This window comes from Phlebotomus papatasi, chromosome 1, assembly GCF_024763615.1.
Source record: "Phlebotomus papatasi isolate M1 chromosome 1, Ppap_2.1, whole genome shotgun sequence".
Taxonomy (NCBI): Eukaryota; Metazoa; Arthropoda; class Insecta; order Diptera; family Psychodidae; genus Phlebotomus; species Phlebotomus papatasi.
In genome coordinates this window covers 29,179,355-29,199,939 of record NC_077222.1, presented here as the reverse complement: position 1 = coordinate 29,199,939, position 20,585 = coordinate 29,179,355, and the positions used below count along the sequence as shown (strand labels likewise).

Genomic DNA, 20,585 nt, shown 5'->3' with positions numbered 1-20,585 from the left:
GTCCTTAAAGGGTTAAAAAGAAAATCGATATAATTTATACAAATATCATAATACTATTGGTAGAAATTGAGAACACTTTATTTTTCTCCCAAATTATTTTTCTTTTTTAGAAATTGTATTATAAAAAATGCAATTTGTTATAATTTTATTCTTAGAATGCTATTTCTGTTATATAAGTTCAAGCAATGAGTTCATTCATATTTCTCAAGCTAATTTACGTATACAAATGAGCCCTACGTGAGATATTAGATTTAATTCATAATTTTTTACAATGTTATATGACTGTAAAGTGTCAGAAAGAATTGTAAAAATTCTCTTAAATCACGTGCTACCCAGTGATAGCATTTTTTTTGACTCTTTTGACGAAGTGACAAGGAAATCATACATTTATATTATATTGTGGAAATAAACAAAAAAAAAGCATCCGCATAATCATTACATGCGCGAAATTTTCCTCTTTTTGCCTGTGTTATCGAAAAATGATTGCAATGTGTAGTCTGGTATATTTTTGGTCCCTACGTTAAAGGACTTTCAACCCCTTGGTAGTGATATTGGGAATTTACGTTAAAATTAGCTGAATGTTTACGCCAAGAATTTTGTTTTTTTTTTTTTTGAGATTCTGTAGCAAGTGCTTGGGCGTTCGCAACAGTTTAGGCAAATATTAATTTAAAGTTATGGAACAGATCATAAGTAAATTAGCAGACTAGGAGAGATGGAATACCCAATTGATTTAGAGTCAATATGTGTGATAACCAATTAGTGTGTCTTAAATAAACGACATGTTTTTCCTTTAACACAGAATTTACAACCTTTATCAGTAGAGAGATTGTTGGCAGAGTCAGCTGGTGCTTGTATAGTCGTAATAAGCACTCGGTTTCTGGCGCTCGACTCTCTTCATATTTATAATCTTGTACTGCAGCCCGAGGCATTCAGTTAGTCGTTGACCGTTCAATCGGCCGGTAAATCGAACAGTGGATCTTCAAATCAAAAAAAAATCAAAAGAACGGCCTAAAAATCTTAAGTTTTCTTCTATTTTTTTTTTCGGAGGAAAAGTGAGTGGGATTGTTATCTTTTGCAATATTTTGCCAGTTTTGCAAATGTTTAGCTGCAAGAAGAGAGAAATTCTGGTTCTATGTAGAATTTCATGAGAATGCAAGAATTATTGCACGATATTTCCTGATATAATTTATTTTTGGATGTGTGACTCCGTGAGCAAATGTTTGCCAAGTCAAAATACAAATAAATTATGCAGAATTACTAGTGAAAGAGACGCCTTAAGTGAAACGTGGTAGATTTGCAATTGGAAAATTACTGTGATACTTTTAATAACAAAGAGACAAACATAGAAAAAATTCCTCTATTTTTTTTTTTGCTATAATAGACACAAAGGTTAATAGTTAATTAAACTGCAATTCCTCAAAAAATATAAACAATTAACCAATAACACCCTGTGGCTCTACCATGACTGGGTAAGTGTCTTTTTTCTTGATAAAATAATAAAGAATTTTCCCGTCTAGAGCGCAATATCTTTATGGAAAATGACAGTGAAAAAATTTTCCTACTGCGGATAAATATAAGAAACGAATATATAGAAATATCTCACGAAGAGAAAAAAAGCCATTCCCTGATTAGTTTTTCTTCCATTGGAATTCTAAGCGTTATCAGTTGGTTTTGTCGTGCTTTTTTTCTTCATTTTGCCTGATATTGTAGCGTATAACTCGTTAATCATTGTACAAATGCATGATGCCTTCGAAGTGTCAACTTTAACATTCTGCCTAGAAATATTTTGATGTTTTATCTCTTTGTTTGACGAAGAAAAGAGATTTATTTCCATATATTTCCTATTTGCAAACTTTCTCTCTCTGACATAGAAGACAATAAAAGCGCTCAACAAAGAGCTTAATCAGACAACACTGCTAATAAGTTTTCATTTAAAAATAAGTATCCTTGTCATTAAGCCAATTAATTCTATATTTAACAGTGTACATGAGTGAAATAAAAATTTGTGACATACCCATTGACCAATCAATAACAAATTTTCCTTTGAATGCCTCCGGTATTATTGATATTTTGATAGAAACCTCCCTTTTTTTCCAACATTTCAATGCGACAGTATGTCTAGTGATAAGACATGTGTGTGGTGTATATAGATTTTTTTTTACACTCGAGAAAGAAAATTGGTTCTTTAAATAGATCTATGAATAAAACCGAATTTTCGTGGAAGAAATTTCTTATATAGGGCTTGGTGTTTGCTTAGAAATTTCACAGGTTTGAAAATCCGTCCTTTACGTCATTTGCTTGACGAAATGGAATAAAAATCGCATTTTATGTTAAAAACAACATATTCGTGAGATAGCCTCTGGAACACATCAACGCCATAAGTTATATGTTGGAAATGTTAATCTATTTTTTACCCGACTTCCCAAAAGGAACAAATATGTGTTTAAGTCGTTTAATTCTTCAGACGCTGGCCTATATTCGTTTTCGTTTTTTCTATTTTATGACTAAAACTGACATTTATCAAACCAATTCTGATATAAAGCCAAATAAAAGGATCTGTTAAATATTTTAGTGTCGAAATTAAAGAGTTTCTGTTAATAGTTCTTTCAAAGATTAGGGGAAAGTACCCATGCTTCATACGATCCTAAGCTTCGAATGACTAAATTTTTCCTATCTTTCTCTATGAATGTGACTTATCGAACTCATATTTTAAAAACCAAGGGAAAGTGCCTAGTTTTAAAATATATTGCAGGATCATATTTAATCAGAAACATAGAAAAAAAATTAGTCATTATGAAGCTCGGGATGATACGAAGCATGGGCACTTACCCTTATGATTTTCCAATGCTTTTTGAAAAGGTGATATGATGCTTCATCGTAGAAATGAGACCCAGAAGGGTCCATAATATACTTCTGAAAATGAATACATAAACTCGTGAAAAAAAGATGGTCGTCAATTTGGCACCAAAAAGATTCTTCATGGTGTCGTATCTATGATCCGATATCTTGTCATATTGCTAATGCAAAGCGAAAAATTTGCGATTATCAAAATTATTCATTCTATTTTCTTCAATATTACATAAGGATTAAAGAAATGCTAAATGGAATAAAAAGATAAATAAAAAATGGAAAGTTAAATGGAATTCAATTTGATAATTAGGATGCATCCCACTTCTGAATTTGTAAATCTTGATTATGGTCACTTAATCAATATTACAATTTTCAATCGAAAAGTAGAGAATATCGGCATTCTTTGGCTTATCATTCTCTTTCTTAATTGATTTTGAGCCGACAATTTTTATACATTTATCAGACTTTTAATGCGCATGAAAAAGAATATTTATCCTTGATACGGAGACGCAAAAAAATTAACCAATATTTCACCAAACTAAAGAAGTAAGGGCAATCAGGGCAATTTTGTTAGAACCTCCAAAAAATTCCCTATCAATATCAATTTCGTGCCATATTTGGTTTATATTTATAGATTTTTCATTAGAGTTTCTAAATTGATCATCTCAACATAAACAAGTACCACATGTTGGAATATTTTTTGCCTACTTTCGCATTATTTTCCAACATCACCATAAAGAAATTAGAACGATATAGTAATGTTGCTTGGAGTGGGTAAAACATGATAAGAAAGTCATATTATCTCTCGCAGTACGAGTGAAATATGGCCGTAACGAATAAACTGACGTCAAGGGCTTTGGGGTATTAATTGATGATCTTAATAGAGTTAATTGGACTTTCTAGGCAGGAGACCTCATCATTGGTAAACAATGGAAAATCAGCCAATATTGTGGCAGCAAAGAATGGCTATACCAATGGGAATGCCTCAACAGTACAATCACAGAGTACCAAGCAAGAAAGAGGGAAGCCCATGAGACAAATTCTGGCTGCTTTTGTTAGCAATATTGGAACAATTAATACTGGATTTGCCTTTGGATTTAGTGCGGTTGTCATACCTCAACTCAAACAACCTGATTCTGCTATACCAATTGACGATAGTCAAGCATCCTGGGTCGGTAAGTGATGAATTTCTCAAAAGTATAAAATGACTTGTAGGAAATGCACTAAACTTTCTTGGAAAATAATGCAAAATTTTCCATGCAAAAAGTCACGTTCATAGAAGTACAATTATTTTCGATGATTTTTCAATTAAAAAGAAAAGAGGCAAAACAACTTTTGAACAATGATTTGTGCATATTTACAGCAAAATAATGAATTTGAGTAGCACTGACAAAAATTCTGAACAAATGAAGTATAATTTGGTTAGCATAAACTTTGCTTGTTGGTACTAAATATTAACAAACATTATCAGTACTTATTTTAAAAAGAATTCCTTTAATTACTATAATTTGTTTAAAAGTAAAACTTGATTAGTGAAAGAGCTGAATGATCACTAGCAAAAATAGGCAGTAAATTACTAAATAATTGTGAAGTCGGTGAATAAAAATAGTAATTATTAGGTCTTCAACTTGAAATCTGCCAGTTTTTGATCAAAAAAGCATGAAAAATGGTTCTCAATTGCCATACATTTTTTGCCATCACTGTAATAATATATGGATACCCTGAAGATAAAATGAGACATTCTTGGATCAAAACCGTTTATACACTCGATTTTAAACTTTTTTAATTTGCAAAGTACTGATGATTATCGGAAATAGCCTAAGCTAGAAAATATAGTCCAATTCAGCGTTTTGATGTTGACCTAGATCGTATAAACCTAGTCTACAATAAGTCCACTCGCTCATGTTGTTTGACCTATTATGGCCGTTTTTCGAGCAAAATACAAATCAATCAAAAGGTTTTTGTAGCAATTCCTATTGACAGTTTCGTTCAATTTTAGCAGTTCATAATGCATAAATTTTCGTTAGTTCCCCCATATGATAAGCATTGTCTTCTCCCTGGTGATACTTGTCTATTTTGGCATTTTTTAAGATACTCGAAAAATAGCCATTAGGGGAAGGCTTTTAAGTTTCGCACACATTCTGGCTTCGAATACTTCATATTTTCATTTTTTAATGAATGCGCCCTCTTTTTTTCAGGAAATGTGTGACTTACGACTAAGGGCAGAATCACATTGACAATAAAATGCTCGCCGTAGCCTCACCGAATTTCGTTCATTTTCGCATTTTCATTACAATAAAAACGAAAATTAAATAAAATGAAATAAAACGAAAATTCAATAAACTGTGTGTAAGAAAAACTATATAAAAGAAATTAATCGTACACTTTTTTTGTTCACCGTTTATCGAATTTTCATTTTATTTCTTCAATTTTCTTATATTATTTTCACTTAATGCCACCGAGTATGAGATAAAGTAATACGGTAATCGAGAATTTGCGTAAGAATTGCAATGAAAATGCGTAAATTAACGAAATACACGGTGAGCATTTTACTGTCAATGTGATTCTGCCCTGTCTATTAAAAGTTATTGATATAAGATAGATCAGATTCTTTTAAGAAATACAGGAAAATAAAATGTTTGAAGTCAGAGTATGTGCGAAACCTAAAAGCCTTCCCCTCCCTAATCATCGTCTGTACAATTTCGATGTTGAAAAATCCCTCTTTCGTAACGCCGAGACAAAAATCCGGAAGAGGATTTTAGAATTTTTGTCCGTTTTTTCGTCAACTCATGCGGTACTCATTTTCCTTAATTTTGATTTTTTTTTTCAATGGTATGCAAATGTTTGATAATATTCTTCCGAAATAATAATATACTTCTTATAATCTTCATCCGAAAACTTCTACAACTTTGCGGCATTAATAGTTTTTGACAAAGGGTAGATATAACTGTACCGCTCATGGTTCACTCAAGTGCCAACCTTTTGCAAAAATTGTGCCGATTTGCTGATTTCGTGGATTTGTCGACCTTGTGCCGATATGTCGATTTAACGGTATTTCCGCGACACGAATTTAAACGAACCACACAGTTTAAACGAACGCTATACTTCATAAAAACGAACTAACAATTAAATCTGCCAAGTTTTCGCTAAAATCGTGACGATCTGGCGATGTTTGCAAAATAACATACCGATCTACCGATTTCTGGCCAAATTGTGCCGATCTGTCAAACTTTAGCTTCAGATTGACCAATTTTGCCGATCGCTGCTCATGGTCCACTCTATAAGAGCCACTTATTCACCCCTAGGTCTTTGATCTTTTGGTGCTTTTCATCGAAATCATCATTTCTAAAGGTTTCTTGAAAGTAATTTTCGTCAAAAATAAAATTTTTGACAGAATTTTGACATTCCTATATATAGCTTTGAAGGCATTTTCCTTAAAAACCAATTTTTATGAAAACCTTTCCCAATGTGTAGAGGCAAAGCATCTAAATATTGGGTGATTCTCGCCTTAGATCTTTTTAACCAAATGATGCGCTTTGCTTCATTTTTTTCAAATGAAATTGGTAAGAAAGCGCTTTTCGCAAATATTACTTTTTGGCATAAAACACAATTTAAAATACAAAAAAAATCTACAACAAAGTTGTAGTTCAATATATTTCCTATTAATATATTGAATTTTTTTTAATTTACAAGATTCATTTAAAACATTTAAAATTTATAAAGCCACAAAAGCATCTTTTAGAAAATGGTGTAAAAAATACATTTTTTGAGCAAAGGTGAATGATCTTTCTTAAATTTGTATAATGATAAATCTCCTGTCAGAATGTTCTGATTTGAGATCTTCCAGAAGTCTTCTGGGAGCTCCTCTACATTTTCATCAAAAATTTAAATATTCGGTTAGTTTAAAAAATTCTGCAAAATTTGTCATTCAACTATTTATAATTGAAATATTATAAATGTTTTTTAATACCATACTCATTTAATTTATCCTCTTAAAGTTCTTCTGCAATTTTAACTGATAAATTGCTGTTTTCCAAATAAATTGTTTTACATCATTTTGCCTTTCCTATCTTGTGACTGACTAATTTAAAAATTTTTATTAACCACAAACATTTTTGCTGCTCAATAATTCAGTGCAAAGATCTGAAAATGACGTTATAAATCAACCAGTTGCCAAGTTCATACACTACCCATATTTGATCATACAGCTAAATTGCAGGAGGACGCTTCTGAAAAAAAAAAAACATTATAAAGGTGATAATGAGCATTGTAAAGTACAGTACTTGAGATAATTTGTAGATCAAATCAAATTTGTTATTTACCAAGAAGAACCAATTAGTTTGATCTCTAGGGAAGATTTCATTTTGAAGTTCATCAGTTGTTCCAGGAGTTGGTCAACATGGTTGTGACATCAACTGGAAACCCCTGAGACTGATAGAAAATTATCGAAAATTGGTGAATTAATTGAGATATTGTTTGTAGATTGTATCAAACATGCGAATAAAAGTGAGTTTCACTAATTGTACAAGTGATAAATGAGTGTTTTTTAGCCATTTTTTATCAGTCTAAATCGCTATAAAGATAAGTAGGGCAAAAATTGATAATTTTGACTGATAACCACGTAATTGTACGTAGATTGTCATATTAAAGTGGTGATTTTTATTTATGATTTGGACTTTCTGTTGCGTGTTTGACAAAAGTGAAAACGAGAGTAAAAAAAAAAAGAATAAGGCACATCGAAAAGAAAAGACAAGAGACCGATAATCTTATCAGAAAAGTCATAAGATGGCAATCAAAATTGGAGCATTTGTTGAAGCTTGGCGTAAATAAACCTCGTTAGATTATAGCGTTGGTATCTTGGAACAATATATTTAAATCCAATGAACAATTCTTTCAGGCTCATCTGATTATTCAAACTCGTGGTGTTTTTCCTCAAAAAATAAATAAATCCACATTATTTTTTCTTTTGTGATGCTGATGAATAAAGAAAATCGCATTGTGTTGAAAGGATAAAGAAGAGCAACAAGTATTTTGTTGATTTTATTTTGAATTTTTGACAACAACAATGCTCACACCACATTATTTTGGCGTGTGCAGATTTTGAAGAGACATCATATGATTATCCTCTATCGTCTACCATATATTTTGGACTTTCACTCTACATTCACTTTTCTTACTCGAATCTCTGTGTCATTAACTATTTTGGATGGGCGCCAGAATGTGCAAGGGGGGATTTCTCGGTAATCAAACCGCCACGCGAAGTTTGTTTACATGCTCCCATTAGAATGAAAATATAAGAATACGCAACTTTATCATTACATTTTCATTTGAATCATCATATTTTCGCGAATTTTTCCCTCTTTTCTCTAATAAATAAACAGTTCTAGTTTTTTTTCCAACCTTACCCCATTTGTCTGTACTATATCTAACATACTTACATAATATACTATGTACAGAACATATAGTACTGACACACATTGGCACTGACTGAGAATTTTCTGAGGAAAAATAATTTATATAAAATAAATTTCTTCTTGCCAAAATATTAGCCTAACCAGACAAAGTTTTCAAGGTTTTCAAGCACTTTAAATTAATCTAATTAGGCATTATTCCATCATTGTAAATTTGTAACTTGTCGTACTTAATTTGAAGAATAATTAAAAGATTTAAGGAAAAGGGAAGAATATTTTGAGAGAAATATGACAAATTAGATAATTTATTTTTACGTAATCCCCATAAGGCCTAAATGATCTCTAATTAGCATATTCTTATAAGACACATGAAGGTCATACATATAATGATGCTAAGATCAACTTTCGGGGGTCCATTGAAGACTCTAAAGCGGTCTTCAGATTAGAGGTTAAACCTAGTTCCCGAAGGCCTGAATATCCTAAATAAAGAGCAATTTTATTGCTTTTTGAGAACCTAATAAGTCATTAATCTTTAACAAATACTAAATTAATCTTTTCCAAAAAGTCGTGATTGATAAGAAAATAAAGCAGTTAAGCCATATGGCTAAGCCTTAGGTCTGAGGCTCGTATAAGTTTCTATCTGAAACTGCTTGATTTCTAGAACTTATATCTCCTTTCACGGTTATCAGATAGAGCGATAAATACCCATTTGATAAATTAAGTACTTATTAAAAAACTTAATAAGACCCTAACTCAATAACCTAATTTTAGAGAGTTGTAGACAATCCAACTATCTCAGAATATAAAACGAGTAAGTCAGGATTTACAGGCTTTACAGGAAAGCGATTTCAAGCTGAGATTTTACATGCTGAGTAGGATTTTTCAGATTTAACACTCATATAACTTTGCAAATAAATAACTTTCTGGTATAATATTCACGGGGAAGGTAGAGGGTACCAAGGACTACCCGTAAAGCCAAAAAAATGAATTTTGCAAAATATCGACTAATTATTTATTTATTTTATTTAATAACCGTGCTTTTGAGCTAGTGCTCTTGAAAGCTGAAGAAAAAGGATACATTTATTAAGATATGTATAAAGATAAAGATTTGTCGGAAAGCAATGCTTGAGTCCACCGCCGTCTTAACGTTGGTGATCAACCTCCAGAGCCAAATGGTGGAAATGCTCTTTCTCAGGATGTATAATGGTGCTATTCCAATGAAAATATGAGCATGTTTTTTAGCACATTACTGTTCTCAAGTACTAAAAAGACCATGACTGTTCCCACATGTTATTTCAATTAATGTCAGATGGCATTGTGATGGGGTGAAAGCTTGCTCGGCGGGAATATTCGAATTCGGATTTCGGTTGGGAAATTGGCAAGATTAATTTAATGTTTTCATCATACAGTAGACTCTCACTCAATCGGGCGAAAAATTTTGTTGACAATATTCACGTTTAATTATGAAGCTAATTTGCTCAAATTCGCTGTAGTTCTACCTATTTTATCGTGATTCTTTATAATTGAGCGCTTTTTGTGGAATTTACAAAGGTTTTGATGCTCAATTCTATAGTTAAACCGGATGACATTTTGCCCCATATTCCCGATTGAGAGAGAGTCTACTGTAGTATTTTCTACATTTTCTTTATCATGATTGACGAGAGGTAAGGTTCTTCTCTCAACACAAAAACTTCATATTTTCCGCAGTACTCGTCGTGTTTCAAAATCATGAAATATGGTGCTATTCCAATGAAAAAGTGACCATGTTTTTTTAGCGCATTACTGTTCTCAAGTACTAAAAAAGACCATGTCTGTTCCCATACGTCATTTCAAGGGAAATAATGAGTAGAGATTATTAATGGTGCTCGCCGAACTTTCACCACTGAGCATTCACGGGAAAACTCATGGAAAACCTGGGAAAATCCGCGGTTGAGGCTAAAGTTGTCAATTCCCGGCCATCCAACTGCATCACACCACCAAGCTGACATGACAGGTTACTCCACACTGACTGAATATCAGATAGCATTGTGATCGGGTGAAAGCTTGTTCGGAGGGAATATTCGAATTCGGATTTCGGTTGAACTTTTCTTTTGTGTCGGTTCCTGTCATGACTATTTGGTGATTTTGAAACACGACGAGGACTGCGGAAAATATGAAGTTTTTGTGTTGAGAGAAGAACCTTACATCTCGTCAATCATGATAAAGAAAATGTAGAAAATACTATGATGAAAACATTAAATTAATCTTGTCAATTTCCCAACCGAAATCCGAATTCGAATATTCCCGCCGAGCAAGCTTTCACCCCCGATCTAAATGCCATCTGACATTAATTGAAATAACATATGGGAACAGTCATGGTCTTTTTAGTACTTGAGAACAGTAATGTGCTAAAAAAACATGTTCATTTTTTCATTGGAATAGCACCATAAGTCATCTGCATCGTTTGAAAGAAAAAAAAGTCTTTCTGACATTTAGGTAAAAGCAAAAAAAAGCAAACTAAGATGCCAAAAAGGTTTGGACAAGCCGCCGTTTCTCCTCTCTAGAAAGTGCATTCCAGAGAGTAACTCCCTCGACAAAAAGAGAGTTGTAAAGAATGCGGCTCCCCACTTATCACAAAGTACTTAATTAAGGCCTTTGTAAATGTTCTTACTTGAGCCGTTTTCATTAAGAACATTAAAGCAACTTGCACTAAGTACATCCACAATTCATTTTTTTTTTTATTAAAAAAAAAGGAATAGTAGAAATCATTTTTATCTCCTTGGCATGATGCTCCCTTTGCTCCCAGCCCTGTTACATAGTCGGGAAGTTATTTTTCTTCATCTTTTTGTGATATTGACAACATGACAGCTGTCCTAGTATCTTGATTTCATTTAAATAGAAATTATTGTGCGTTGGGCATTATGTGCGGCGCATAACAATTTTTGTTCGTAAACATTTTTTCAAAATTGTATATGAGTGTAAGCGAGGTGACTAGATCTAGATTTAATTCGCTCTCATTGAAGTATTAAAAACATGTTTACTAAACAAAAGTTATTGTGCGTTGGGCATTATGCCCAACGCACAATAACTTTTGTTTAGTAAACATATTTTTGACATTTTAATGAGAGTAATTAAGATGTAGATTAGTCATCTCGCTCACTCTCACAGTCATTTTTGATAACATATTTACAAACAAAAGTTATTGTGCGTTGGGCATTATGCCCAACGCACAATAACTTTTGTTTAGTAAACATATTTTTGACATTTTAATGAGAGTAATTAAGATGTAGATTAGTCATCTCGCTCACTCTCACAGTCATTTTTGATAACATATTTACAAACAAAAGTTTTTGTGCGTTGATCATTATGCCCAGCGCACAATAACTTTTGTTTGTAAATATGTTTTCAAAATTGCCTGTGAGAGTAAGCGAGATAACTAGATCTAGGTTTCATTCACTCTCATTTAAATCTCAAAAACATGTTTACAAAACAAATGTTAATGTGCGCTGGGCATTATGCCCAACATTTCATGAAATTTCTCGTTTTTCCGCTAATTGTAAATGGAGACTTCTGTGAAATTTCATGAAACCTGCCATCTATATGCCCAATGCACAATAACTTTTGTTTTGTTTACATGTTCTTGACGTTCCAGTGAGAGTGAATTAAACCGAGATCTAGTTATCTCGCTGTCTCTCATAGGAAATTTTGAAAACATGTTTACAAAAAAAGTTACTGTGTGTTGCGCATTATGCCCAGCGTACAATAACTTATGTTTGAAAATATGTTTTCGAAATTGTCAATAAGAGTGAGCGAGATGACTAGATCTATATTTCATTCACTCTCACTGAAAAGTCAAAAACATGTTTACAAAACAAAATTTATTGTGCATTGGGCATTAGCCATTACAGTTTCTTGTTTGCACTCATATACACAGTTTCTATAACATATTTGCTAAATAAATATTATTGTGTGTTGTTCATAACAAGTTGGTAATGTTTTCAAAGTTTATCTATTAAAAAATAAATATTTATAATTTACATAGTAAATTAGCAAATAAAAAAGAAACAAATTCTGATTAAATATTATTTTCTGTGTTTATTGGCCCTCACAGTTCCGGAATTAAGTTACTGTATGTACAATTTTCTTATTGCTTGTAATAATTCCTCGCTAACAAAAATATGAAACAAATGGCTAACATTTTCACGATATTGTTCTACAAAATAAGAAATTTAGTTTTTCTATCTCTAGGTTCTTGAGTTCTAGATCAAATAGTTAGAAAATTTGACTTTGGTCTTTGGATTTCATTGATATTTCTACAATTAAAAGAAATTGTTTTATAAAAAAAGCGGATAATTTATTTTTAAAGTCATCGTTTATATTAAAAAGTGCTTTAAGGACGAGTGGGACGTCGGTGTCCTAAAAACGTAAACAATTTTTTTGAATACAGAAACTTGTCTTCTAAACAGGGCAAATGGTTTTTCTTTTGGGATACCTGTGTTCCACTCGTCCTTAAAGAGTTAAGAAAATACGAAAATACTGAAATCATAAAAGTGTAACTTTAAAAGTGTAAATTAAATAATTCGCGAGAAGCTTTGAGACTTATGGCGTTATCACACTTGCACATTAAAATTTTAATGTGATTCACATTAATTGTCGCTTGTGAGCGTCCAAATATGTTATTTGTGTCTTTGAGTCACTTAATATTTGGGGTTTTTTCTATTTATTTATAAAGAAGTGGCCTTGGCCTGCAAAAATAAGTTTAAACTTACCTAAAGCATAAATGTTTTTCACATTAAAAAATTAAAGAGAAAATCGCATTAATTTTTCGCATTAATGCTATAAATCAATTTATATCAAATTTTGCGGGCCAAGTCTACCTTTTTATCAACAAATAGATCAAATTTTGAATATAAAATGATTCAAACACACAAATTACGCATTTGGACTCTCACCAGCGACAATTAATGTGAATCATATTAAAATTTTAATGTGTAAGTGTGATAACACAGTTAAAATTAATAAATTTAAAATTTCAATGTTAAGCTATTAAATTTTGAAAACTATCTGGTTAAATTACTTAGTATCTTACTCAACATAATAAGCATGTTTACTTCAATAATGTAAACCAATTGTATTTAAGATTATTTCCAGTAATCTTTTGTAAAAAAAATTGTTTTGCCAACGTTTAAAGGTGTTTTCCAATAAAATTAATTACTTGAAAGAATTTTATCAGTCTCTGGCGATTCTAGGCGAAGTCATATAGTCATATAGATAAACTAGTGAACATTAACACTTGTAAAAAATCTTCCCTAGAGATCAAGCTAATCGGTTCTTCTTTGTAAACAACGAACTTGATTTAATCTATAAATTATCTCAAGTACAATACTTTACCTCGAAGGTACATTACTATAATACAATGATCAATAACCATCAAGGCTCATATCTTAAGTAATGTAAACAGATTGCTATTTGGATCAATTCAGTCTTATTCTGATCAATTCATAAAAAAGTAGGGTAAGTGTGCCAAATTTCGACATAGTTGCATGCAAGAGCCAAAGTCTCAAATTTGGAATGTAATATTTTTAATACAAATTGAGTTTTTTATTCCTTTTTCTTAGGAAGTGTTGCTTGGAAACTTGTTAACAATTTATCGTCTTTATTTTCTCTATAATTATTCTTAGTAGATTTTAAAATGAATAAAAATATAAATATGGTTTTGGTCCCCTATTTCGGCCACCTTTATTCTCATAGTTCCTTGCTCTTCGGGATTTCTTCCAAAGTCTGTTTTACGTCATCTCGTTTGTCGAAATAACATTTTCTGTTTTTCTTTTACATTGTATAATCTCTAGAGTATATAAAAACTAAAACTTCATAGAAATTCGAGGAATAAAAAGGGTGGCCGGAATTGCAAGCTGGCCGGAATTTTGCACACTTACCCTAAATGTAAAATATAAAATTTGATCAGAAACTTTGTTTAGGATTTTTAGGAATACTGAAATTATAATGAAACTTTTGGAAAAAAGAGTTTTTTTTTAAATTTAATTTTCTCTTAGGAAAATAATTTTTTACTGATCAAATATTTTTTTACTGAATTTTAGCTTCCCTGTCCTCTGCAAGTACACCGGTAGGATGCATTCTCAGTGGATATCTCATGGATAGATGGGGAAGAAAAAAGACCCTCATCGTTACAGAAGTGCCCTTAATACTGGGATGGCTGTTAATTGCATTTGCAACAAACATCTATATGATCTACATTGGGAGACTCCTTGTAGGATTGGGAAGTGGAATGGTTGGTGCTCCTGCAAGAGTTTATACATCAGAAGTTACTCAGCCTCATCTAAGGGGCATGCTAACAGCATTAGCTTCAATTGGAATCAGTTTAGGCGTATTGATTCAATATACTCTCGGATCTTTTGTCACGTGGCAAATTTTGGCGGGAGTTTCGACGATAGTGCCAATTCTTGCACTTGTGTTCATGATCTTCATGCCGGAAACCCCAAATTTCTTGATTGTTAAACAGAAACCTGAGAAAGCTACTAAAAGCCTGGCCAAATTGCGTGGATCAACGTACGATGTTGAACGTGAAGTGGATCAATTGCAGAATTTTGCCATGAAAAATAATACAAATGTTAAGATGACACCTAAGGAGACTTTAGCTGCTATTATGAGCCCATCAGCTCTTAAACCTTTCGGTATCCTCTTTCTCTACTTCATGATGTATCAGTTCAGTGGTGTCAACACGATCACCTTCTATGCTGTAGAGATTTTCCAGGATTCAGGCACCAATATGGATAAGAATATGTGTACAATTGTTCTTGGGGTTGTCCGATTGGCCTTTACGGTTATTGCATGCGTAGCGCTGAGAAAATGCGGTCGACGGCCTCTTACATTTATTTCCGGTAAGTTATTTTGCCACTGTGTGTTCCAAAATATCACACACTAACTTTGTGACTTGTGCAGGAATCGGGTGCGGAGTGAGCATGATCGGACTTGGCGTTTATCTCTACTATAAATATCAGTGGGATCATGCTGAGCCACCTATTGAAGCAGTCAACACTTGGTTTCCTGTCGCGTGTATATTTGTCTTCACAATTACGTGTACTTTGGGCTTCCTCGTTGTGCCTTGGGTGATGATTGGTGAGCTGTATCCGCAGAGAGTTCGAGGGATTATTGGTGGAATGACCACATGTTCAGCTCACATCTTTGTCTTCATTGTCGTCAAAACTTATCCTTTCCTCTCATCTATACTCTATCAGCACGGAACTTTTATGCTCTATGGATGCATATCTCTAATAGGTAAGTAATCCCTATTTTTGGATCTACCTAACTGGTTAAGTTGATTTACTATACGCTCGCAAGTAACGTAAGTGTCCTCCTGGGTTCGAATTCGCCCTAGGTTTAATCTATTGAATCAACTACATGTGAAACATCTGATAAAGCTCCTTCCGATCCGTAGAACACGGTGCATTTTTACTATAACACCTATCTTTATTCATTTCTGATAATAATGAGCATACAAAAACATTAAATAGTGTTTTGGAGCTTATATTTTTTTAAACTTAATGTGGAACATAGGTCTTAACATTTCGTTTTGTGAAACCCTTCAAGGCAAAAAGGACTATCAGTCTTTAGAGAATTAATGATATGCTTCTGAAAATTTCCAGCTTTGACTTTTTCATTTAACGAAAATTTACGTCCAATAAAGAGAATATTTTTTCCAAATTTCTTTTCCAGCATAATAAAAAAAAAAATAATTCAAGTTCTTAGGCATAAGAAGAAGATTTAAACTATATTTTCTGCATTTTAATTTAAAAAAATCAAGATTCAGCCATTGAGCTATATTTTATAATATTAAAAACGTTAATATTTCCTGTTAGGTGATGAATTAAACTAGTCCTCGAACGAAGGATTTTATGTTTACTTGATCATAACTTCTATAAAATGAAACATAGTGTAAAATAATTCAAAAATCCCATTCGTTCAAAGACGCAACTTCAATAGGGATATGCTGTTGAAAATGACAATGATGCTGATGATCAATGACTGGTTCGACTCATTAAGCTAACAGGAAATAATTGGTTTTTGGATTTCGGATGAATTTATTTCAAGAAATCTTGTCCATAGAAACGTAATTTTTTTTCAAAAAGGTCTCCGAATTCCGGAAATCAGATCCCTACAGCTGAATTTCTATAAGAAAATTTCAGAAAATATACTTTAAATGTTGTAAAAATATTAGAGAAAAATGTGCTTTTTTTTAGTCAGTTTGACCTACGTAACCCCTTAAGGGGTTACATGGATCACGCAGCCTAATAACAGCATGTTTTCTTTCATTTTTGTCAACGTAATAAAATTGTTTTAATTAAAGCCCTTAAGTATGTATAAATACAACATTTGAACTGCATCATCAGGTCCTAACGGCTGAATTTTATTTATTTTTTTAATAAAAATATAAAAAAGAAATAGTTTAAATGTTATGATTTTATATGCCTAGGAGCTTGAATTAAATAAAGTTTTTATTATGTTGAGAAAAAAGTTAGAAAATATGCTATTTTCAGCCTTTTTGACCCGCAGATCCCCTCAACAGATCAAAGTTCAAAGTAAATGTAAGACCTCAGCTTTTATTACATATTCTTAAATTTTCACGTCTGACTGCTCCATTTAATGGCTCCAAATAAACTTTCGGAGTCCTTAGTGCTTTTTTTTTAAACATATCCCCCGAGGAAATTAGAGGTCCATCACAAGTTTTTAAGATGTCTTAACTCTTTCGTCTCTTTAGGGACTCTGAGTACCCAAAGAAGCATATGAATATTCTATGAAAAACAATGTTTTTAAGTATTCAGAATTTATAAAAATTCGATTCTTGTGGATGATTACAAACTATAAGGATGTCCAAATGTAAGATATTTTTTATAAGACCTCAATTAATTCCTGATCTTAGATATTTTCGATTAAAAAATGGCGAAATTGGCTTGCAGCATATGCTTCGGTCCGGAAAGAGTTAAGGCCTCTACATTGGGAGTAATTTTCAAAAAAAAAACAAATGCTTTTTAGAAGGAAATTTTCTGCACTTCTCTAGGTGGAAACGTCACAATTCTGTCAAAAATGCAATTTTTGACGAAAACAGTTCAGAATGTGTATAGGTCATTAAGAAGAAGATTATTAAAAATATAATCGGTAGAATCATTTTAAGAACTTGCTATTTTCTCATATGGTCAACCGTTAGTGCCAAAAAATACGATTTTTAGAAGACTCAAGGACGACTTTTCTAAAACATATTGTAACACTATATTTTTACTTTCCCTGTGGATTCTTAGGCTTTCGTTATAAATTCATAAATATCTTTTAAATATGTGAAAAAGATTACATGACAACTTTCTTCTTTTCGAAAAATATATTACTATATAAATTTATTAGTGAAATTACGTTAGAAAAAGAAAGCAGAAATAGTTACGAAATATTTGCCCATTTTTACACTTTTTTTAATTCTTGAACAGTACGGACAAGAGCCTTGTCCTGCCTCCCCCCCTTCCCATTGGGCGTTTAATAGTTTTTGAGTTTTTATAAGTTTATTTCTGTATTGACCCTCTACAAATGAGCAGTAAAACATCAAATTTGAGAAGTGACTAAATTTACAACTTAAAAAGCAATAGAATTTTCATGAAAGTTTCGATCTTCATGAATTGAAAAATTAAGCCCATTTTTGGAAAGATTTGGATGTTTTTACTTGCCAAACTAAACTTTTTAGCTGAATAAATATATATTTTTTTACTTTTCACTTGTTATTGATTTTTTTGACGCTTCTAGGGGGAGGCAGCTGCCCCCCCTGCCCCTAGCTGGGTACGCCCATGCTTGAGATTACTGTGTTCTTAAGGGTATGTCCATTGGGATAATAGTTTGAAGGAAACAGCAATAATTCATGATTTTAAAATTGTCCAATATGCTGAAAATGCTTAATCTCTTGCTATTATCTGCGAAATTTGTAACTGCTAAATTTTAAGAGATACCCTCAAAGAAATGGAAACAAATTACGATCCACTGGATGTCAAGGAAAAGATTTTTAAGTTAAAAATGTGGAAAGGGTTTAGAAAAAATTTCAGTTTATCCTTAATAAAATTGAAAATTTAAAAATATTTGCTTCACAGTAGACTAACTCAGTAGAAGATCCGCATGTCGGGTTACCTAAAATATTAAAGACTTCTAAAAAAAACTCTAATTTCTTTAAGATTTTTCGCATTTAAATTTAACTTTTAAATACTAATTACATATTATGTAGTCATTATATTTATCTAACTTTAAATTTCCTTTTTTTTCTAGGATGTATATTTTTCTACAAATGCCTTCCGGAAACCAAGGGCAAAAGTCTTCAGGAGATTGAGGATTACTTCTCTGGTAGAATATCGACCCTGAAAACAAAGAAAGGCGCATCAGTTTTACCAAATTATGACAACAATCTTAACAATACAAAACCACCAATTATTTCAGTGGAAAAGGACAAATTGTTGTCATCATGAGAATACTACAAATGCCTTTAGGTGCTAATATACTTATTCAAATCAATAGATGTAAAATATTAAGTGATATTTAAAAAAATCCTATTAGATAAGGTTGCTAGCTTTTATAAAGATTACCAAAATAGATTTAGGTAGATAAATCAATAAAATTTTTAATTTTCTAGCAAAAGAATACCTCAGTGAATACGAAAACAAATTTAAACTATTGTGATAAGTTCCATTTACATTTGCAAAATTTAGATATTTTGTAAAAGGAGAGTGTGCACAAGTTATTAAAAAAAAAGGTAAAACTGAAAATAATTTTGATCGTTAGTTCGGAGAACAGTATTTTTTGATATTTTCTAATTATTAACTGCTGATGTGTGTACACAAAACAAGGTACTGCAGAACAGTGAAAAGAAATAAAATAGTTAAAGCACGTTGAGGAAGTTTCATTTTATTTCATTTTTTTTTAGGGATTTTCGTCATTAGGGGGGAAGCGGGGCACCTTTGAAAGTGGAGTACCTTTGAAATTGTGATTTTTCACCAATTTTTAAAGAAAATTGAGCCTTAGCATGATACAATTCAGCTGCACAAATAGATTAAGAAGTTCAATTACATTAGTTCAGTTTCACTTAAAAATAGGAGAAAATCCCAATTTTGAAGGTGCCCCACTTCCCCCTATTGGCGATTCCCCTGAGAAAGTTTAATTCTGAATTTTGTAACAGCGTAATTTTCCTTTTGCCGGATTATGAGTTCACCTAACGAACATTCTTATTGGCTAAGCGGTAACGATCAGTCTCCATGCTTGTCTGATTGGGAAAAATAAGTGCCTAAGCGTCCCAGGCTGTGAAAAGTGCTCGAAATTTCGACTTAGAAGCTATACTTCAAAAGTACTTTCGCATCATTTATCGTTACCGATTCTCAACCGATTTGAACTGATTCATAAATCACTCAAAAGATCCTTTAAAATAATTTTAAGAGTGCGTGAATTGATTTTCTGATGAAAATTAGTCATCGGTTATGAACCGGTTTTTATAACCGATTGGAATCGGTTCAGTGTCAGGAATTTCAAACTTTTTCTAACGAGCCCGAGAACATAATATCATTCGGTCGAGAAACACGCTCTCTAGAGTCTTTTTAACTTTTGACCTTGAAAAACCGTTATTAGGAATCATTCAACGGGATTTTCGTATAAGGACGAAATGTCCGCCTGGATAATCTCTATAAAGCATATCCAAAAAAGTATAAAATCGCACGACGCGTTTTCGAGCAATCCCAAAGAAAAACATGGGTTTTGAGGGTAGTGGAAAGGTAAAGTGAAAATGAGGGACATGCTAACGATCCTTGGGTGGATTTACGTGGCGGAGGCGAAGATCCCAAGTATCTGTCTCTATCTCGTCTATCTCTAACCATTTGGCTTCTAGAACTATGGCGACAGCCGAACGGACAGATATCCACACAGCGTGACGTTAAAAAACTCGAAACTAGACTTCCAAAATTCTATCAACCAATTTCTCTGGACGATTTCCCTTCTTTCAACTTCTTATAACTTGCCATTTTAACCTAAAATTATAAAGTAACAAAAAATACATAATTTTGTTATTATTTATTATCACTTCTCTATGCACAAACTGACCATTGCAAACTTTATAAATTTGCAAACTCACGATTTGTCTTTCAAATGACATAACTTTAAAACACAACCGCGTTATAATAAGTTATGTATTCGTATTTGAACATTTTGAGTAAGTTTTACGAATATGTCAAGAAACTTTTGGCCGATGGAAAATTATCAATTTTGATATGAAACAAAATTAATATTTTTTTTTAAATACATAAATAACATACAGTG

General features: G+C 32.2%; 1 protein-coding gene across 1 annotated transcript; it reads left to right on the top strand.

The window, feature by feature from the left end:
- Positions 1 to 802: 802 nt before the first annotated feature.
- On the top strand, positions 803 to 19,170 carry LOC129799595 (facilitated trehalose transporter Tret1-like). Its single transcript, XM_055843618.1, has 5 exons — positions 803 to 1,469; positions 3,754 to 4,025; positions 14,339 to 15,139; positions 15,201 to 15,536; positions 18,555 to 19,170. The coding sequence occupies exons 1-5, from the start codon at positions 1,462 to 1,464 to the stop codon at positions 18,749 to 18,751; spliced, it is 1,614 nt and encodes a 537-aa protein (XP_055699593.1). The 5' UTR covers positions 803 to 1,461; the 3' UTR covers positions 18,752 to 19,170.
- Positions 19,171 to 20,585: the final 1,415 nt, after the last annotated feature.